Here is a 19,932-nt window from a genome sequence, read left to right on the forward strand (position 1 = left end):
ATCTGATGGTTGGTCTTGATTTGCTCAGTGTGAAGCTGGGCAAAGAGCATCTTAACTTCATCAAAAGTTGCATAGTGAGTGTTCGCAGCTGACAAGTTCTGGAATTGGCCTTGAAGAGTGTTAAGATGTTGAACAGTTGTCAGTTGGAGCTCAGCCAGCTTCGTTATTGAGTCCTGCTTGGGCTGATGTGATTGAATCGAGATCATATCACTTAGCAGATCCTTCAGTCCTTTAACCTCATTTAAGAGCTGAGTGACTTGGGACAGCTGAGTTGATGCATTGCCACTAGACCCAGCAGTAGGTTCAGCAGTTTGATGAATGTCCTTAATTAATGACTGCACCGAGTTGATGAGTTTTCTACCAGACTCGGTGGCATGCAGATAGCTGAGTGATCCTTCATCATGTTGCCTAGTTTCCTCAGTATGACCAGTTTGTGGAGGAGTCAGAGTTATGACGTGGTCAGTGACTGGAAAGGAGTTTTCAGTCTGCACTTGGTGTTCTGGAAGAGATGGTTGATCGGCAGGAGTTATGGTTGGTGAAGTAGTAACCCTAATGGATTCAGTGCTGACGGGGGCAGGAATGTTCTGAGTCAGCACAGTGCTTGGAGCAGCAATATTGGCGAGAACTTGCTCGATTTGGCTTGTAGAGTTGGCGGAAGCATTCAAGTCGGCTTGTTCCTTTTGTGAAGAAACAGAGGCTTGCTTTTCAAGAGAAGCTTGTTGAGAAGAAGGGGTTTACTTACTGAAAAACTTCAACTTTAGAGAAGAAGGATCTTTAGTCGGCTTTTGAATAGGGAGGTCAATGACCGTTTTCTGAGTTGCCTTTACTAATCTTCTTCTGCGAGGAGGAGTGGGATCAGCTTGGATAGATTCTCCTGAGTGAGAAGGAGAAGTCTCTTCTTGATCAGCATTGGGCTGATTAGCTTGTACTTGTACTTCATCTGCAGCCAACTCAGTGTTAGTTAGGTCAGCAGCTTCCTCTTCACTTGCTGTTTCCTCAGCGTCATCCTGATCGCTGTCTTCTTCTTCTTCTTTTTCCTCATCATCCTGATCTTCGTTATCTAATTCTTCTTCCACCTGAGTGATGAAGTGATCATCCAGTTCCACATCATCTTCTTGATGCTCAGCTTCAGTTCTTTGACACTGTGTGAAGTGAGAATCACCAGGAACAATGATGTCAGTGGGGATAGCATCAATAGGGGTCAGCCCTGAAGACTTCGTCTTCTTCAGAGGTTGCTCATCTTCCACTCTTTCCTCAGTATCAGGCTCATCTTGTCTGCTTCTCTTCTCAGCTGACTTAGGTCTCTCCTGACCTTTTTGAGCAGCTGACTTTAACTTCTTGGCCTGAGGCTCAGCCTTCTTTGAATGAGTCCCAACAGCTTTCCTTTTTCGGGCAGCTGGAGCCTTTGTCCTTTTCCCCTTCTTTGAGACAGTTGTCTCCTCATCAGGCTGATCACCACCTTTGGCTTTTTTAACTGGTTGGTTAAACTTCAAGGCACGCAGCGCAGCAGCCGTTATCTCAGAGCCTTGGGCCTGAGTTTCCTCGAATAGGTCAATCTGATGGTCTATGAGGATTCTGGTTATGAGTGAGCCTAGCCTAAGAGTTCCTGTGCTCCTCTGGAAGCCAGCGATTAGGAAAACTGGCATATTGATGGGCTTATAAGTCAGCATGTGCCATATGAAGCACTGCTCGAAATTTGTCGCTGAGCTGGTGCAATTAATCTTGGGGTAGATGTAATTGGTCAGCAGGTAGTGTGCCATCTTTTGGTGCTGACCCATTGAAGAACTTGAGATTTCTCCAGAGTGGCCAGGGGGTTTGCAAAAGGTGGCTTCGTACCCAGTTCCTTCATGATCACCAGTTCTCCTCAGCTTTGTTCCCTCATTCTTCAATTTCAGCAAATTGGCAAGGTAAGTAGGGTTGGCAAAGATGGTTTTCTCTTTTACCACAGTTACTAGGCAGTCCTGGTTGTCGTCAGCAACCCGCAGATTGTGGTAAAATTCCCTTACTAGATCAAGGTAAGTTGGGTCTCTAATAGAGAATAGCTCTGTCCACCCATTCTTTGATATCCATTCACAGAATGGTTACTCGGTTTCTATGAAAGCCTCGGAGAACCATCTTAAGAAGTCTGACTTTGGTCGGCTTTCCTTTAGATGAGGTAGCTTGGCCAACTTTGCCTTTGCTCGGTGTAGTGGCTTTTGTCATTTCAAGCATAGTAGTATGCTTAGAAGGTTCATCGGAACTGGTCTTAGGGTGACCGGCACCGGAGATGTTCACTGAAATCTTAGTCATAGTTTCAGAGAGGGTTTTGGAAGTTTTGAGTGTTTTTAGAGAGAGAGGTTATGCCAGAGAATTCGGTAAGTGTAAAGAGATAAAAATGGGGATTTACCCATTATTTATAGCGGTGAAAGGTGGATCTTATCGAATCCATGTGTCAGTTTTGCCTTGGGATTATCGACCGACAATGATCCTAGCTATTATGACACATTCGGCACATACGTCATCCTAGGTGGCTATTCGCGTGCTCTAGCATTAAATGCAACGGATCTTATACTCAGCGTTTAGAATACTAAGCGTTTTATATTCTGAGTGGTCAGTTTTATGCAAACGGATGATTTCTAAGTTTGAAATAACTACTCGGTGCCAATGTTTGCTCAGTATGTGATATTCATTCATTCAGCATTAATCACTCAGCATACATCTATTCACTCAGCAAATAATAGATCACTCAGCATGTTAATATATATTAAGAGCTGGAATTTACTGAAGAGGATTAAACATACCAATGGCTTCTCTCAGTATGCTGAACTGCTCACGAGCCAGTGGCTTTGTGAAGATATCCGCAAGTTGTTTGTCCGTTGGGACATAGGTCAGCTTTATCTCACCCTTGAGTACATGGTCTCTAATGAAGTGATGTCTTATGCTGACACGCTTCATCCTACTGTGTTGAATTGGGTTCTTTGATAGATCAATTGCACTTTTGTTGTCACATTTGACCTCAATTATCTTTGTTTGAACACCATAGTCTTCAAGCTGTTGCTTAATCCATAGGACTTGAGCAACACAGTGTCCAGCAACAATGTACTCAGCTTCAGTGGTAGACAAGGCTACTGACGCCTGCTTCTTGCTGAAACAGGATACAAGACAGCTTCCTAAGAAGTGACATCCTCTAGAGGTGCTTTTTCGTTCAAGCTTGTCTCGTCCGTAGTCAGCATCAGTGTATCCAACGAGTGTGAAACCATGAGTGTTGGGATACCATAAACCTGCGTTCACCGAGCTTTGCAAATATCTAAGGATTCTTTTTACAGCTATGTAATGAGATTCCTTAGGGTTAGATTGATATCTAGCACAGTGGCATACTGAGAACTGAATGTCCGGTCTATTTGCTGTTAAGTAAAGTAGAGAGCCTATCATACCTCGATACAATTTGCTGTCTACCGACTTACCATTCTCGTCAGCGCAGAGGACAGTGTCAGTGCCCATAGGAGTAGATATTGGCTTGCAATTTTCAAGATCATATTTCTTCAATATCTCCTTGGCATATTTAGCTTGACTGATGAAGATGTCATTTTTCCCTTGTTTGATTTGAAGTCCAAGGAAGAAGTTGAGTTCTCCCATCATTGACATTTCAAACTCAGTCTGCATTTGCTTGCTAAATTCCTTGCACATTGACTCATTAGTAGCACCGAAAATAATATCATCCACATATATTTAAGCCAGCAGGGTGTCTTTACCCTTTCTCTTAATGAATAAGGTTGTATCAGCTTTGCCTCTGACATAATTTCTAGTCAGCAGGAAACTGGTCAGCCTCTCATACCAAGCACGTGGTGCTTGCTTGAGGCTGTACAGAGCCTTTTTGAGTTTATAAACGTGGTTTGGGAATTTAGGATCCTCAAACCCTGGAGGTTGATTAACATAAACTTCCTCGTTTATAACTCCATTAAGGAATGCACTCTTAACATCCATTTGAAACAGTTTAAAGTTCATATAACTTGCATAAGCGCATAAAATTCTAATAGCCTCTAGCCTTGCCACTGGGGCAAAGGTCTCACCGTAGTCAATACCTTCTTGCTGACTGTAGCCCTGAGCTACAAGTCTTGCTTTGTTCCTGACTACATTTCCTTGTTCATCCAGCTTGTTGCGGAAGACCCATCATGTTCCAATGGTCTTCTGACTCCTTGGATGTGGCACTAACTCCCATACATCGTTTCTTCTGAATTGATCAAGTTCCTCTTGCATTACGCTCATCCAGAATTCATCTTCCTCAGCATCAGTGAAGTTCTTTGGTTCCTGAACTGAGACGAAGGCTACGTTGCTGAGGTATCTCTTGAGTTGGTTTCTTGTCATTAGGGTATTCTCAGCGGCATCAAGAATAACACTCTCTGAGTGTCCTCTTGGTATCCTTATCTCTTTTAGTAGATTGATGTCTTGTGCTGTTTGTGTTTCAACAATCTCTGCAGGTGTAGACTGGTCAGTGAAAACAATTTGAGGTTCACTTTTACCTTGGGTCAGCCCTTGAGGGAATGACTCAGCAGCTATATCTTGATCAGCGGATACTGAGTGTGGATCATCCTCGGTCAGCGGCTGATATCTTCCTGCAGGGTTAGTTTCGTCGAACTCAACATGTACTGACTCTTCTAAAACTTGAGTTCGTTTATTGAAAACTCTGTATGCTTTGCTGTTTGTTGAGTAGCCTAAAAAGATAGCTTCATCAGCTTTTGAGTCAAACTTAGCTAGGCTATCTTTGGTGTTTAAAATAAAACATCTACAGCCAAAGGCACGAAAGTATCCAATGTTGGGCTTTCGTCCTTTCCAAAGTTCGTAGGGGGTTTTCTTTAGTATAGGTCTAACAAGAGCCCTATTAAGAATATAGCACGCTGTGTTAACAGCTTCTCCCCAAAAATACTTTGGAAGCCTATGCTCACTCAGCATTGTCCTGGCTATTTCAACTAAGGTTCTGTTCTTCCTTTCTACAACCCCATTTTGTTGAGGCGTCCTAGGAGCAGAAAAATTATGGTCAATGTCGTTGGCTTCACAGAATTCAACAAACTATTGGTTTTTGAATTCTCCACCATTATCACTTCGGATGTGAGCCAGTTTTAGGTCTTTATCATTTTCAAGTTTTCTAACCAAATTTGAAAATGTCTCAAAGGTCTCATCCTTGCTACTCAGCAAGATGATCCACGTTTACCGAGAGAAGTCATCTACAATGACCAATGAAAATCTTCTTCCACCCAGACTCAGGGGCTGGACTGGACCGAAGAGATCCAAGTGTAGTAACTCTAACGGACGCTTAGTTGAGACAATATTTTTACTATGAAAAGATTGTTTGGTTTGTTTTCTCGCTTGGCAAGCGTGGCATAGTTGATCTTTTTCAAATTTAAGTTCTGGCAATCCCTCAACCAATTGCTTTCTTGCTAATTTGGCCAGGAGGTCCATGCTTACATGACCAAGTCTCCTGTGTCATAGCCAGGAATTTTCTTCCTTTGAAACTAAGCATAAAGTTTTTGAAAACTTTTTCTCCAAGTTCAGCATGAAGACATTATCAATGCGAGGGGCAGTTAAAATTAACTCATTACTTTTACCCTCGTATATTTTACATCCAGTGTCATCAAATATAACTTTTCTCCCATTGTCACATAGCTGAGCTACGCTGAGTAAGTTATATTTGAGTCCGCTGACTAGGGAGACTGACTCAATAGTAGGATTACCTCCAACGGTTCCTGACCCTACTATCTTACCCTTTTTGTTGTCTCCAAAACTTACGCTTCCTCCTCGTTTATGCTCAAATGTGATGAACTGAGTTTCATCACCCGTCATATGCCTCGAGCATGCGCTGTCAATATACCACATCTTTGACTTCTCAGCACATCTCAAGCTTACCTGCAATGTAACTAGTTACTCTTAGGTACCCAATTCTTTTTGGGTCCTTGCTTATTAGGTTCAACAGGTAAAGCATCATATTTTATTTTATGGCGACATACTTGAACAGTATGGCCATTCTTTCCACAGAAGTCACAGCTGACTTTCCGTTTAGGATTTCTCACTGACTGGTCAGCACACCTTTGTGGTGTGTCCTTTCTTCCCATAGAAGTCACACTGGACTTTCCACTGAGGATTCCATCTCTGCTGACCAGTACCTCGGTACTGAGTATTCAGAGGAATATTTCTTTTGTTTGGAACCTTTAGTTGGTTCTGGATAGTTGTGACGTCCTTTCTCAGTTTCTTAGAAACTGATTGGACTTCAGAGACAGACTTATGTATGATCTCCATGTTATCATGCAAAGTTGAGTTGTCCTGAAGAATGAATCTGAGGTCACTCAGCTTGACCTCTTTAACCTCGTCACAACGCCTGCTGAGTGCTCTAACTTTCTTATTACACTTTTTGACAAGTGTGTAGAGATCACTCAGGGCATTAACCATTTCATTTCTGAGCTGGGGTAGTGATATTACCTCATTTGATTGCTCCTCGTTATCAGATGCAATGGAGGGGTCAGCATGCTCAGAGATGCACGGCTCAGCAAGTTCGTCAGCCATAAAACAGATCTTTGCTGACTCAGTGGCATCAGCTTCTGATGATGAAGACTCATCACGGTCGCTCCATGTTGCCACCATTGCCTTTTTGTCGTTCTTCCTTTCTTTCCTCAGCGTGGGGCAGCTTGACTTGATATGGCCAGTTTGATGACATTCAAAGCATGTAATGGGCTTTGAGTTGTCCTTCTTGTATTTGCTGTCACTGGACTCAGCTTTATACTTATCAAACTTTCTGTAAGGCTTCTTAGAATATTTGTCATTCTTTCTGAACAGCCTCTTCATCTTCCTGGTGAACATAGCCATCTCCTCATCATCTGTTGAGCTCCCATCAGTGGAGTCAGCTTTCATGACAAGAGATTTTTGCTTCTTGTCTTCAGACTTTTCCTTCACCTTGAAATTCTTCATTGAGATCTCATGGGTCAGCAGTGAGCCGATGAGTTCATCATATTTGTAGGTGGTTAAGTCTTGAGCTTCCTCAACAACAGTCTTCTTTGCTTGCCAGTTTTTAGGAAGACTCCTGAGAATCTTCTTGACTTGTTCTTCCTCAGTGAAGATCTTCCCAAGTCTCTTGAGCTTGTTGATGATGTTTGTAAACCTTGCATTCATGTCAGAGATTCCCTCATCATCGTTCATCTCGAACAGCTCGTATAGTCTCATCTGCTGGTTCACCTTGGACTCCTTTACTTTGTTGGTTCCTTCGTAGGTGACCTCCAGCTTCTTCCAGATCTCTTGCGCTGACTCACAACCTGATATCTTATTATACTCTGCAGCATCAAGCGCACAGTGAAGCATATTTATAGCCGAAGCGTGATTTTGTAGCTTCTTGAGATCATCCTTTGTCCATTTGGCCTCAGCTTTGACAACTGTTTGGCCAGCCACAACTTCAACAGGAACAAACGGGCCTTGGACTATTGAAAGCCATGCACTCATGTTTTTTGCCTGAATAAAGTTTTTCATCCTATTCTTCCAGAAGGTGTAGTTAGACCCGAAGAATAGGGGAGGCCGAGTAATGGACAGCCCCTCAGGTAAGATCTGAGTTGTCTGGTTTCCTGGGAGAAACCGAGTGTTGTTTTCAGCCATAGTGGGGATCAGCTCAAGGTAGTTAAACCTTTAACAGTGAGCTTTTAAGCTCTGATACCACTTGTTGGTCCCTTATAACGTAACAAGTTAGTTCCAAGGGGGGGATAAGAACTACTTTAAATTTTAATACGTTAAGGCTGAGTTCTTTTTCTTTGAAAAAGGATTACACAGCGCGCTGAGTAAATTAAGACACTAGCTTAGTCAACTGGTGACTAAGTCAGCTTCTTTCTTTGAGTCAGGAGATAGCACTTAAGTCTATTCCTGAACTCAGATACTCAATTCAACACAACTCAGCGTGACCTCTTTACTTGGTCAGTTTTGTTTAAGCAAGCAATATATATATTAAGGAGTTTAAGGTTAGAAAGATGTTACTCAGCAGATTTATCCAGGTTCGGCCTCTAAGCCTATGTCCTGTCCCCGGAACACGTTCTGAGCTTTCGAATTCTCTACTGAGCTCTTTAACGGTAGAGCATGAAACCTTTTACAACTTAGAAGCTGAGTATAACAAGAGTACCTTCCTCTATACCTCTACTCACTCCTAATCTCTCGCTGAGTACTATAACCGAGTACTCAGCCTCTCCTTTCTAATCTCTAGAAATGATAAAGATTTGTCCTAAACAACAATTGCTAAGACACCTTAGATGATTGAATAATCACTCTAGACTTTTACACGAAAGATATATAATTTGGTGTAAGAATTTGCTTTGCTTTTTCTCATAGAACTTTGAGTAGATTTTTGGTTAGCGTAATGGCTTGATCAAGTTTTGTGTTAAAATGAAGCAACTGAAGGGCTCTATTTATAGAGACGTCTGAGACATCAGTCATTTCGAATTTCGAAATAACCGTTGGAGGGAAACGACTTCCTGTCGTTGTCACTCAGTCTTGCTCAGAGCTCTCGGCCAATCAGATTTGAGTATCTTCTGTCCTCGGTCAGCTTTTAGTCAGTTCGACAGAATGTCTCTCCATTTATGGTAAGGTCAACTAGACAGCGTCCTGTGTCTTCTGAACTTTACCCAAAGTGGAAACACTTTGTCTGGAAGTTGTTCTTGCTCAGCTGTTGTCTTATACTCTTTGTCGATTCAACTCAGCAGCTTTATTCCGAAGTTGTTCAACGAAGGTCTTCTAGATCCTTCTCTTCGCTGAGCTGCGTTTTGTTCATAACGACAGCGTTTTGCACACGCGGGCCGAGTGGTATTGATCTGTTTGACTTGGGCTTTGACTTCCGTATGGGCTTTAAGCCTTTTAGTCTTTATGTCTTATAAACAAATTAACTCAACATTGAACAAACACATTAGTGTAATAAATCAAAGCATTTAAACTTAGTGTGTTTAGAATATATTTAATTTTACTTAAATAATTTTGTCAAATCAAAATCACGTGGAAAGGTGTTTCAACAGCTATCACGCCCGACCACGCGGTGAGGCATGATATCCACACGCCCGCGTGTCGGATTGGCAAAAAAAATAGCTTTTCCCTCCCCAAAACCCATAAAAGGGCATTTTCGTCCTTTCATGGGGCTAGGGGTGGGAATTTAGGGCTGGGTTTAACAACACCCATTTATTACTGTGAAATCTATTTAAGAATTAGAATTAGAACAGTAAATTGTTAATTTGGTAGGTGAGAATAAAACGCTAGAGCAAGTTTTTTAATACTTGTATCTTCAATAGATGAACAAACAACAAATATAAGAAACAAACATAATTATTGGCAAAATACCTAATCAAGCGAATACATGATTGGTTTGTTGGGAACCAATTTTACACGTATATGGTTATTATTATTTTTTTTTTTTGCTATATCGAACTTATTCAATTTTTTTACATATATATACATGTTATCATCTGAGTCGTCTAGAACCAATTTTTACGTACCACTGTAAAACGTTTCAAAATTAAGATAAATTTTACAAAAATAAGATTAACTCGTTTTGAACAAACTTAGAAAAATTTATCGCCTATTATATATTAATCAAGTTAGATTTATAATTAAATACAAATTTGCTGGATTAATTAACCACCATGAACTTTAGTTTGTCGAAAACAAGGCCAAAATTATCCATAGTAGGGATAATTCTGACGATCGAGGGACCGGCCCGTCTATATCCGCCCCTAAAGGTGACTGTAACGTCACTATAGAAAGATAATAGAATCTAAAAATCACCAAAATAGTAACGTAATAATCACATTGAAAATGACTAACTCTGACGTATAATACAACATCATAAAATAAAAATAATAATAAAAATTATACTTTTTATTTATTTAATTCAAATGTTTGAAATTGTCACGTGATAATAAAAAATGTATTTGTTTCTTTTGTCATGTGGCAGTTATATTATGCATAAATATAAGTTTTTTTCAACCTGTTTGTCACAATTTGATCTAATTTTTTTTTATCTCTCAATTGGTGCGAATGATTTTACTAAAATAATAATAAAAAAATCTAATGACTTTATTGAAATAAACAACTGTGTTTAGGGATGGCAACGGGTAAGGTATCATCGGGTAATGTCAATCTCAAACCCTTACCCTTTTATTTTTTAGCTACCCGTACCCGTCATATTACCCTAACGAATATACTTTTTGCATCATATACCCGTCCCATTTAATTCGCGGGTACCCTTACCCGTTAAAAATCAATAAATAAAACAAAAAATATTACAAATTTAACAAAGTATAAATTTAATAAACCATCTATCTAAAAATTGAACAAATTGAACCTTAATTAATAAGAATAAAGTAGCTTATTGGTATCACTAAATAGTTAAAAAAATAAGAGGTTGAGGTTTAAATCTCACGTTTCATATCTAAAAAACAATGATATTTATTAATATATAAAAAAGTTATTATGGATAACGGGTACCGGGTATCCTGGGGGTATTCTCATACCCGTCCCATTATCCTAACGGGTAATGAAGCTCTTAGCCTATTGGTTGAGAGCTTAGCTATGCCCCTAGAGGTCATGGGTTCGAATCATATGGTTGAGGTGGGTTGAGGGTTTTCCTTTGTCTTTAATGTAATTTTCCTTTGTTTAATGTAAGTGCATTGGGCACAACTTTAAAAAAAAAATTCATACTCGTCTCATACCCTTTTAAACACGGTACGGATAATCCCATTAGAATCATGTAGTGCCGAATACCCGCGGATACAATACTCGTTGCCATCCCTAATAGTGTTATGTGATCAGTGATTGCACTAATTGAACTTAGTTGATTACTTTAATATATAAAATAGAAAAATTTATATGCAAATTTATTTTTAAAAATTTATTTATAAATGATATTTTAAATTATATCAAACTAGTCGAAAACTCGTACGATGCACGAGATACGAAACTTTTATATAAGTTAAATAAATAAATAAATTGGCATATTTACTTTTATTTTAAGTAATTTTATATCATGCTATGAGAAATTTTTATATTATATATATTTGAAATTAATATATATTTTTTATTGATTAATTTTTTTTTATAGAATTTTAATTAAAGGTGGATGATTTATTTATTTATATTTTTAGTAATTTTAATATATTTTCATATTTTCTTATAACTGGAATTCTGTGAAACAATAATAATAAAATAGAAGATTAATTAAGAAATATATTAGAATATAATAAAAAAAACTAAAAATTGAATTAGACTACAATTAAAATTAAATATTATATCTATGATAAAAAAGAATTACAATCTATGTCAAACAAAAATTGAATTAAACTACAATTAAAATTAAATATTATATCTACGATACAAAAAAAAATTACAATCTATGTTAAAATGGAAGCAACATCAATATATTATGCTATAAACCATTAGCATCAATACTTTTCTAATATTGCACATGAAGAAACTTTATCAATTCTATATGTTACATATAAAAAAAATAAAATTTATAAGAATTAGTCACAAATTCATCTTGATGATAACCATTTTGCTTGATAGAATTTCATGATCACCAAGTATTCGAATTCAATTATTCATTATGCTACAAATATATCCAATTGAATAAGCTTAAGGTGATGATTTGTCCTATTTTTATCTCGTAATATCTCATCAAGACATTCAATCAATTTGTTCTTCATTCTTTCACTGTATAGAATATTAGTCAAGCTCGCAGATATCACTTATTTGACTTTATTAATATTTTCTAATAATTATATATTCTTGAATTTCGTAAGCAAGAAAAACAAACAAAAGAATAGAAAACAAAAATGAAGGGACAAAAAAGATAATTAGGAGATAACTATCTTCCTCTCGTTTTTTTTCGAAAATAAGAGAGAAGGTAAGATATAAGCATATAAAGAGGAGAGCGGAAATATTTTTTGCCCATTAATTAAAATTTTTATTTTTTCTTAATGAAGTATTAAATCCATAAATTAATTTTAGTTAAATAGAATTAAATCGCAATGGTAACCACTCAGTACAAAAAAAACGTTTTATAATTAATATGTGAAATTGATTCTATTAATTAGAATCATTATGCTCAACGTTTGAGAATTCGAAGAGATTCAAATAATAATATTATTTAGGGTAAATTCCAAAAAAAACCTCTGTGGTTTCATGTTCTTCCAAAAAAAACCCTTGTGGTTTGTTTTTACAAAAAAAAAAAACCCATGTGGTTTACGCCGTTACCCGAAAAACGGAAAATAGCTTAACACCGTTAAGAAGCTGACGTGGCACAGGGGTAAAATTGGAAAATCGAATTTTTTTTTATTTTTTTATTTTTTTCCCTCTCTACTCCTCCTCCTCCTCCTCCTCCTCCTCCTCCTCTTCTTCTTCTTCTTCTCTCCTCTTCCTTCTTCTTCTTCTCCTCCCCTCCTCCATTCTTCTTCTTCTTCCTCCTTCTTTTTCCTTCTTTTTTTTTTCTTTTTTTTAAGTTTCGGAAATTTCCAGATTTTCGAAGAAATCTGGAATTTTCCAGATTTCCATGAATTTAAGTAGCGATTGGTCACCGTCGCCGTCGTTTTCTCCTTCTGCTCATTGCTCCTTCAATGGAGTCACTTGCGATACGGATTTTAGAGTTGTTTGACAAGTCCAGATTAAGCAATGAGCTCATTTTCCCAATAGATTCAGGAATTTCACCATTGAGATTAGCGAAAGTAAGAAACAGATTCTCCAGTTTTGTTAAATTGCATATTTCTTTAGGCAGAGGGCTTGATTTGAATGGATTATAAGACATCTCTAATCGAATCAGATTGCTCAGATTACCTAAAAACCCAGGTATTGGACCAGTAAACAAGTTCTGCATCAGATTAAGAACTTCCAGGGATGGAAAACTGCCAAAACTAACCGGTATATCACCGGTAAAATTGTTACTCGAGAGATCAAGCACCCTCAAATTACGAAACACCGGCGAGAAATCAGGCAACTGACCAACGAATAAATTACTATACAGGTTCAAGACATGAATATGTGAACATGGAGATAGAGCAAAAGAAGACAGAGAACCATTGAAAAAATTATCACCTAGTGAAAGGTTCTGAAGAGTCCGAATTCGACAGAATCCAGAAGGAAAAGCACCAGCAATTCCGAATCCAGATAAATCAATTGAAATTATAGTTTGATTCTGATGATCACAAGTAATGCCAGTCCAGTTACAGGGGCTATAATCAGTACCTGAAACCCAGTCGTCGAGCTCCCATTCTTGACTCTAATTAGAATTTGAGTATCGGCATTGAGAGAAAGAAGCAGTGAGAGAAAGAAGAAGAAGAAAGAAGAAGAAGAAGAAGAAGAAGAAGAAGAAGAAGGAAAAAAATAAAAAAATAAAAAAAAAATTCGATTTTCCAATTTTACCCTTGTGCCACGTCAGCTTTTTAACGGTGTTAAGCTATTTTCCGTTTTTCGGGTAACGGCGTAAACCACAGGGGTTTTTTTTTGTAAAAACAAACCACAAGGGTTTTTTTGGAAGAACATGAAACCACAGAGGTTTTTTTTGGAATTTACCCTATTATTTAATTAATATTTTCCAACAACTTGTCTTATGCTCATGTCTCATTTTCATTTGTTAAAAACTCTTGAAATACTAATAATTTTGTACAAACCACAATATAATAGTTAAAATCAATGTTGCAAAAGCAATTATCTCAATATCCTATAATTAATGTACATTTTTAGGATTTTGAACATCAAAATTTATTTTTATTTACCTTCATTTTGAATTCGTATCTGGCATAATCCAAATTCTTCGGGAATAGACATCTTATCAAGTGTATTAGATGCTTACAATCTCTTTGTCGACAGAACTGGGAAAAAATAACTCCTTGATAATAATAATAATAATAATATAACATAATATAACATAATTTATAATTAAAATAAACTTCATTATAAATATAATATTTCAATACCTCTTTAATATTTTCTTCAATATGTCACAAACTTCAATGAACAACTACAGTGTGAAACTTTATATCTATTTGTACCAAAATGTATGAAAATAAAAAATACAATCCATATCAGTTAGATAAACTCAAACTAAAAAAAATGAGTAGATTTCAACATGTTCCGAATTAGAAAAATTAATTTAACTTCAATTAAAGGTAACAATTGAGTTCATATAAAGCCGAAAATCTAAATTTTAGTTAGAGTTAACAATCGAAACGATAATGCCTAGCAACATATACTAAAAAAGAATGAAAATATACAAAATCTTTAGTTTATTCATTTTGAAAAAAAAAAGAAAGAAAACATGAATAAGGTAGCGAGAGGTATTGAACCTGGGTAATGACAGAAGTGGAATTCATCTCTGAAATATGAAACTATAACAACTATTGTTTAATAAAAATAAAAAAATAACACCATTGAGAACAAAAATAACTATAACATATGAAAAAAATCGAATAATTACCTCGAGAAACATAAGAATTTCTTGTAATTTTTGACACATTTGTGTTTCCCGATTTTAGTTGTCCACGAATCTTATATGTCTATCGGATTTCCTCAATTGGAGATATCAGTTTAGAAAAAAAGACAAATAAAAAAGAAAACATGAATAAGGTAGCGAGATGTATAGAACCTGGGTAACGACAGAAATGGATCTGAAAGATGAAACTATAACAACTATTGTTTAATAAAAATAAAACAACAACACAATTGAGAAAAAAATAACTACAACATATGGAAAAAAATTGAATAATTACCTTTGGAAACATAATACTATATATCATGACCAATTAATATAATGGTGGAATATTATCTATCATGTTTTATATAAAAGTTTATTTGTGACTTTTGGATTTTTTTTTGCTTTGGGTTTTTTCATGTTCCTGTAACTCTTACTTTTTTAGGGTAAATAATTTATTAGTCCTCTAGTTTTTACCTAACACACTGTTTAGTCCCCCTATTTTGAAAAACACATTATAAGGTCCCTACCTTTTGCCAATATTAATCCTTTGGTCCTTTTGTCTAGTTTTTTTAGACTTGTAACCGTTATATTTTAGCATAAGGTGTGGAGGGAAGTTCTTCCGAGCTTTCTGCTGCCTAAATTCTTAGCCTATCCTGGTCAGGATTGGTTCACTGATGGTGTTAAAGGTTTGTTATTACCTGAGCTTGAGCACGGTGCTATTCTCTTTGTTGTTGTTTGTCACCAGCTGTGGCAGTGGAGGAATGCGGATATATTTGAAGAGGGAGCAGTTATCTTTCCTAATTTACGGGCCTATTTTTCTAAAAAGATCAATTCTATTATTGAAAGCTTTAAAGAGGAGGGTTTACCTTTTTCTTGCCAGAGGAAGGTGGTTCAGCTTTTGGGTTGGAGCAAACCCGGTGAAGGGACTGTGAAGTTAAATACTGATGGTTCCTGTCTTGCAGATGGTAGGATCGCGGCTGGTGGAGTCTTGAGAGACGCTGGAGGTGCTTGGGTGTCTGGCTTTGCTCAGAACCTAGGAGTAGGCTCTTCCTTCGCTGTTGAGCCTTGTGGAATATTCTCTGGGCTTAGGCTCGCTAAAAACCTGTGTCTAAAAAGGTTGCTTGTGGAATCGGACAACCTTGAGGCAATTAGATCTATTTCTGAAAATAAGACCATTTGTTTAGGTAACCAAAATTTGCTAAAAGGGGATCAAAAGGTTATGTTCCTCCTTCGACTCCATCAGTTTTGGGCATGTCTTCAGAGAGCAAAACAGGATTGCTGACCGCCTTGCTGCTGAGGGCCAGGAGAGGATGCTTGGTGTTTCTACCTTTTCGTCCCCTCCGGACTTCCTTTATTCATTACTTTCTGCTGATCAAGTTGGGGTTAGCTTCCCCAGGCTAATCCCGGGTTAAAGGTTTTTTTCTGTTTTTGTTTTTTTCTGTTTTTGTTTTTTTTTTCTTTCCTTTACCTACCAAAAACAATATAAATTAAAATTTAATTTTTTAAATTATATTTTATTTAATACATATAAATAATATAATGATATATTAAAAATTAATTATCACAGTAAATGTGAGAAGCCTATAAAATATGTGGTTAGGTGAATTAATACAAAGTGCAATTTAGTACTAATGTTTTTAAAACTGTATAACCTAAACAAATTAATGTAAAATTAAATAGTGGGGCCAATGAGAGAGAAAGAATGTGCGTCAAAACAACCAATAGATAAGCGCCACGTCAACGAGTAGGGTTAGAGATGTGCTGAGTGCCGCTTGTAATACTTCCACTTAAATTAGATTCCCTCCCTCTATAAAATAACCTCATAACAAGCGACACGTTTCGCCATTCACTTTCGAAACCCCTCCAACCCTTTACCCACCGCCCCGCCCCGCCCCGTCCCGTCCCTCTCTTTGTTATCCTAATCTCCATTGAAGCTCCGCCGGAGCTCTCGGTCCGCCTCAGAATTATTCGCCGTAACAGACCGTTTTCCTCATATAATTATACTTATTTCCAGTAAGTATTCATTTGCTGCGTTAATTTGTTTATTTTGTTAGTTTAATCATCATTTCGGAGTTTTGATTTTTATGTTACCGGCTTCTTTTAGAAAACCGTGGATCTTGTGTTTTTTTATTGGTGACTTGTGGTTTTTTCTCCTGGTAATGTATTTTTTCCTTGTGTTTTGTATAAAAAATGAGGGTAAAAGCTAAGATAATTGATAAAAGTTTGGGCTAAAATGTTTGTCGTTCGGTTTCGGGAAAGAAACAATGGAAAATTTACCTGCTCGTTTCAGAAATTTAGGTATAATGGAAGCTGAATTGAACATTATACGGTGTTTCTTTTGTTTATCTTTTACATAGGCTGGAAATGAAAGCTGCATCTAGCTTTGCAGAAAATCAAAACTGTTCGTGTTCGATTTCTCTATTTTCTTTTTGGTCGCATGTGTTCATTCACCTGGAAGCTTGTATTATAGCTTCAAAAACTTTAGTGTTCTATTTTGAGGTCGTAGATCTTTAAATCTTCTATCTATAGCTACCTATTCAGGCTCTAATGTGATTTTTGGTTTTTGTTGAATGTGAACATCTGCTTAAAACCTTAATTTTTTTTATTACTGGTAGTATAGAATGTTCGTATTATGAACTTGGTTATCTTAAAGGAAGTCAGGTTTGTAGTTATTATTTTCCTCTTGCTTGATGTAGAAGCCTGGATTTTCATTCTAAAACTAAAAATATCTGTTATCTGTAGTCTAATTTTCCAGTTAAAAGGTAATTTAATTTCAAATTAAAGCATACTTTTTTCCATTTCTTTGTCTAAAGTAAAGAGAAAAAAGAATTGAAGATCCTCCTCTGTCCAAACAACTTTCCATGAGGCATATTAGCGCTCTGCTGCTAGTGGTTACAAGGGATGTAATAATGCTAGATGGTTTGTTTATGGTTAGTCTGGATCTGCTCCAGAGAACACGAGGAAGTTGTATCTAGACTTTTTCCTGAATGGATATAACATTGTGGTTTCAGAATATGTCCAAGAGCTTTTCTTGGCATAAACCCACTCCTTATTCACATCTTGGAGTTCATCACTGTGAACTAGAGAATACCTATGTTGCATAGAAACTCTTCTTTAGTAGCGTTTCTACGTTTCCATTTTTTTTCTATTACCGTTTCATAGCTATACCCGGTGTCAGTTTCCGTTTTAGTTACTGTTTCCGTTTCCGTGCAACATAGGAGAATACATATCTTGTGACTAATAATCCAGGCTCACTAGTATATGGAATGCCAGGTAGCATACGTTTTGTTTAATCTTTGGCCGTTGTCTCTTCAATTGCTGATGTTTAAGTTATATCCTGGCATTTCAGAACAAGTGTTCACTGTTAAATTGCCTGAATGCTATTGTGGGCGGTATAATTATTCTTTTGTAGATAGATTTTTTCTTTTGGCGTAATTGAATGTTGGAATTACATTGTCAATCGGGATCCAATTGCTTGAACATCTAAAGGATAGAAGGGCTAATGATCAATAATTGCTTGGAAAATTTGCTTTGTTTGCTAAATAGTTTTATATTCTATTTTGTGTGCTGGACCTTGTCCTAGAAGTTTCTTAAAGTAAATGATTTTTTCTGGATTTTTGAATAACCAATCTCCTCTCCTGTCAGCTATATGTCATGTCACTGTCAGTAATGGAGATTGGTTGTAATTTGCATTTGGGTTGATTAGTATTAGTCAGAATCTTTGAGCGTATTGATTGCAATACTTATGAATCTCCATCCTTTCTCCTCTCTCTTTCTGACTCGGAAATCTCCTCACTTTTTCTAATTGATATTTCCTTTCCTTTTACACCTTTGTTTTTCTAATTATTGTTCTGTAAAAGATCTTGAATATGGTAGTACTTAATCTTACCAAAATATAGAATGCTTTAAATATTTACAGCCTATATTACTTTTCTAAAAAGTATAAAAACCTTAACAATATGAAAAACAAATAGGCAATTTTATTGTTGAATTCGTGCTTATTGCTTTTATATCATCTATAATATTTTATCTGGTAAGATAAACAATAGTTGCTGCTTTATTTATATATTTGGGTGATAAGGTGCTTGCTTTATCTTTTGGACGACCTTTTGTTGAATGCTGAATCATTAGGTGGGGCCTTTTATTTGGTGGGGTTTTATCATCCCAAAGGTGAATACATAATTGCTCCGAACTTTATGCTAAGAATATTTCTTCTATCTACGTTTTTGCTTTGTCATATCGTCTTTTCATGCTAGTGAAAAACCTGCCCCGTCTCTATTCTTTCTTGCTGGCTCCCCCACTTTTTATAAATTATTAATGCTTGAAATAATTATTGGATTTTGGTTACTTACCTTTTCATTTTCAACCCTTCTCAGGTAGCTGCATAATATGGACTATGAGAAATATATTTCCCGGGAATGGAAATCAGTGACAACCACCGGATCACCTGCCTCGTCAAGCTGCGGTTTTGACTGTAATATTTGCCTTGAATTTGCACATGAGCCAGTTGTTACCCTTTGTGGTCACCTATATTGCTGGCCATGTATCTACAAATGGCTTCATATCCAGAGTGATTCTCTTGCATCCGACGAGCATCCTCAATGTCCGGTCTGCAAAGCCGATATATCACACACAACGATGGTCCCCCTTTACGGACGCGGCCATACCCCAACTCCACAAACACCCTTTCAAGGCATGATCATACCCCCTAGACCATCAGCTTGTGCTGCTCATTCACAAGCTTTGGTATCAAGCACAACAACTCATACTGCTCAGCAGCTCCCCTACCGAAACCCCTATCAAAATCATCATCATCATCACTACAATTCCAATCCATACCACACCTTTGAGGGCGCATCTCCGTCGCCTTTACTTAACATCGGAGACTCTTCTGTTACCGGTTTCCAGCATCCGTTTGTTGGGATGTTCGGTGAGATGGTTTATGCAAGGGTGTTTGGAAACTCGCAGAGCTTGTATACGTACCCGAATTCGTATCATCTTGTGGGAAGTAATAATCCGAGGTGGAGAAGGCAGGAGATGCAGGCAGATAAGTCATTGAATAGAATCTCAATTTTCCTCTTCTGCTGCTTTCTTTTATGTCTTATGGTATTCTAATAATTTGTTTTAATATCCATATTGTGCCTTGTGTATAGTTTGTATAAAAGAAAAAGATCAACTGATGTAACATTATGAAACATTATTAGAATGAGATGATATAGTATATATATTATTAGAATTTAAATGTTGAATCTCACTGTACTTGGGGTTTTGCTCATGTTAAATGATCTGCCAACCGAGAAGGGACCGGTGGAACTTGAACACCTACTGATTGTCAGAAAACGTAGAAAAAATTAATGGTAGTGGTTTTGCAAATTGTGTTTTTTTTTTTGGGATGATAATATTAAAGATTAGGTATGTGTGACATCCCCTAAATTAAATTAGAGGTAGCCTTAAGCTTTTGTCTCTGAATTATTGTCCTG

The 19,932-nt window shown here is 36.9% G+C and overlaps 1 protein-coding gene across 1 annotated transcript; it reads left to right on the forward strand.

Annotated features, from left to right (window-relative positions):
- The first annotated feature begins 16,293 nt into the window (after positions 1-16,293).
- LOC136233998 (E3 ubiquitin-protein ligase RMA1H1-like) lies at positions 16,294-19,694 on the forward strand. The gene is made up of 2 exons (XM_066023743.1): positions 16,294-16,465; positions 18,829-19,694. Exon 2 carries the CDS (start codon positions 18,842-18,844, stop codon positions 19,565-19,567), a length of 726 nt encoding a protein of 241 aa, XP_065879815.1. The 5' UTR covers positions 16,294-16,465; positions 18,829-18,841; the 3' UTR covers positions 19,568-19,694.
- Positions 19,695-19,932: the final 238 nt, after the last annotated feature.

The sequence above is a fragment of the Euphorbia lathyris genome, chromosome 6 (assembly GCF_963576675.1).
Source record: "Euphorbia lathyris chromosome 6, ddEupLath1.1, whole genome shotgun sequence".
In the NCBI taxonomy this organism is placed as follows: Eukaryota; Viridiplantae; Streptophyta; class Magnoliopsida; order Malpighiales; family Euphorbiaceae; genus Euphorbia; species Euphorbia lathyris.

Excerpts from the sequence above, each read along its gene's own strand:
- LOC136233998 (XM_066023743.1), top strand. The coding sequence starts at position 18,842 with ATGGACTATGAGAAATATATTTCCCGGGAATGGAAATCAGTGACAACC.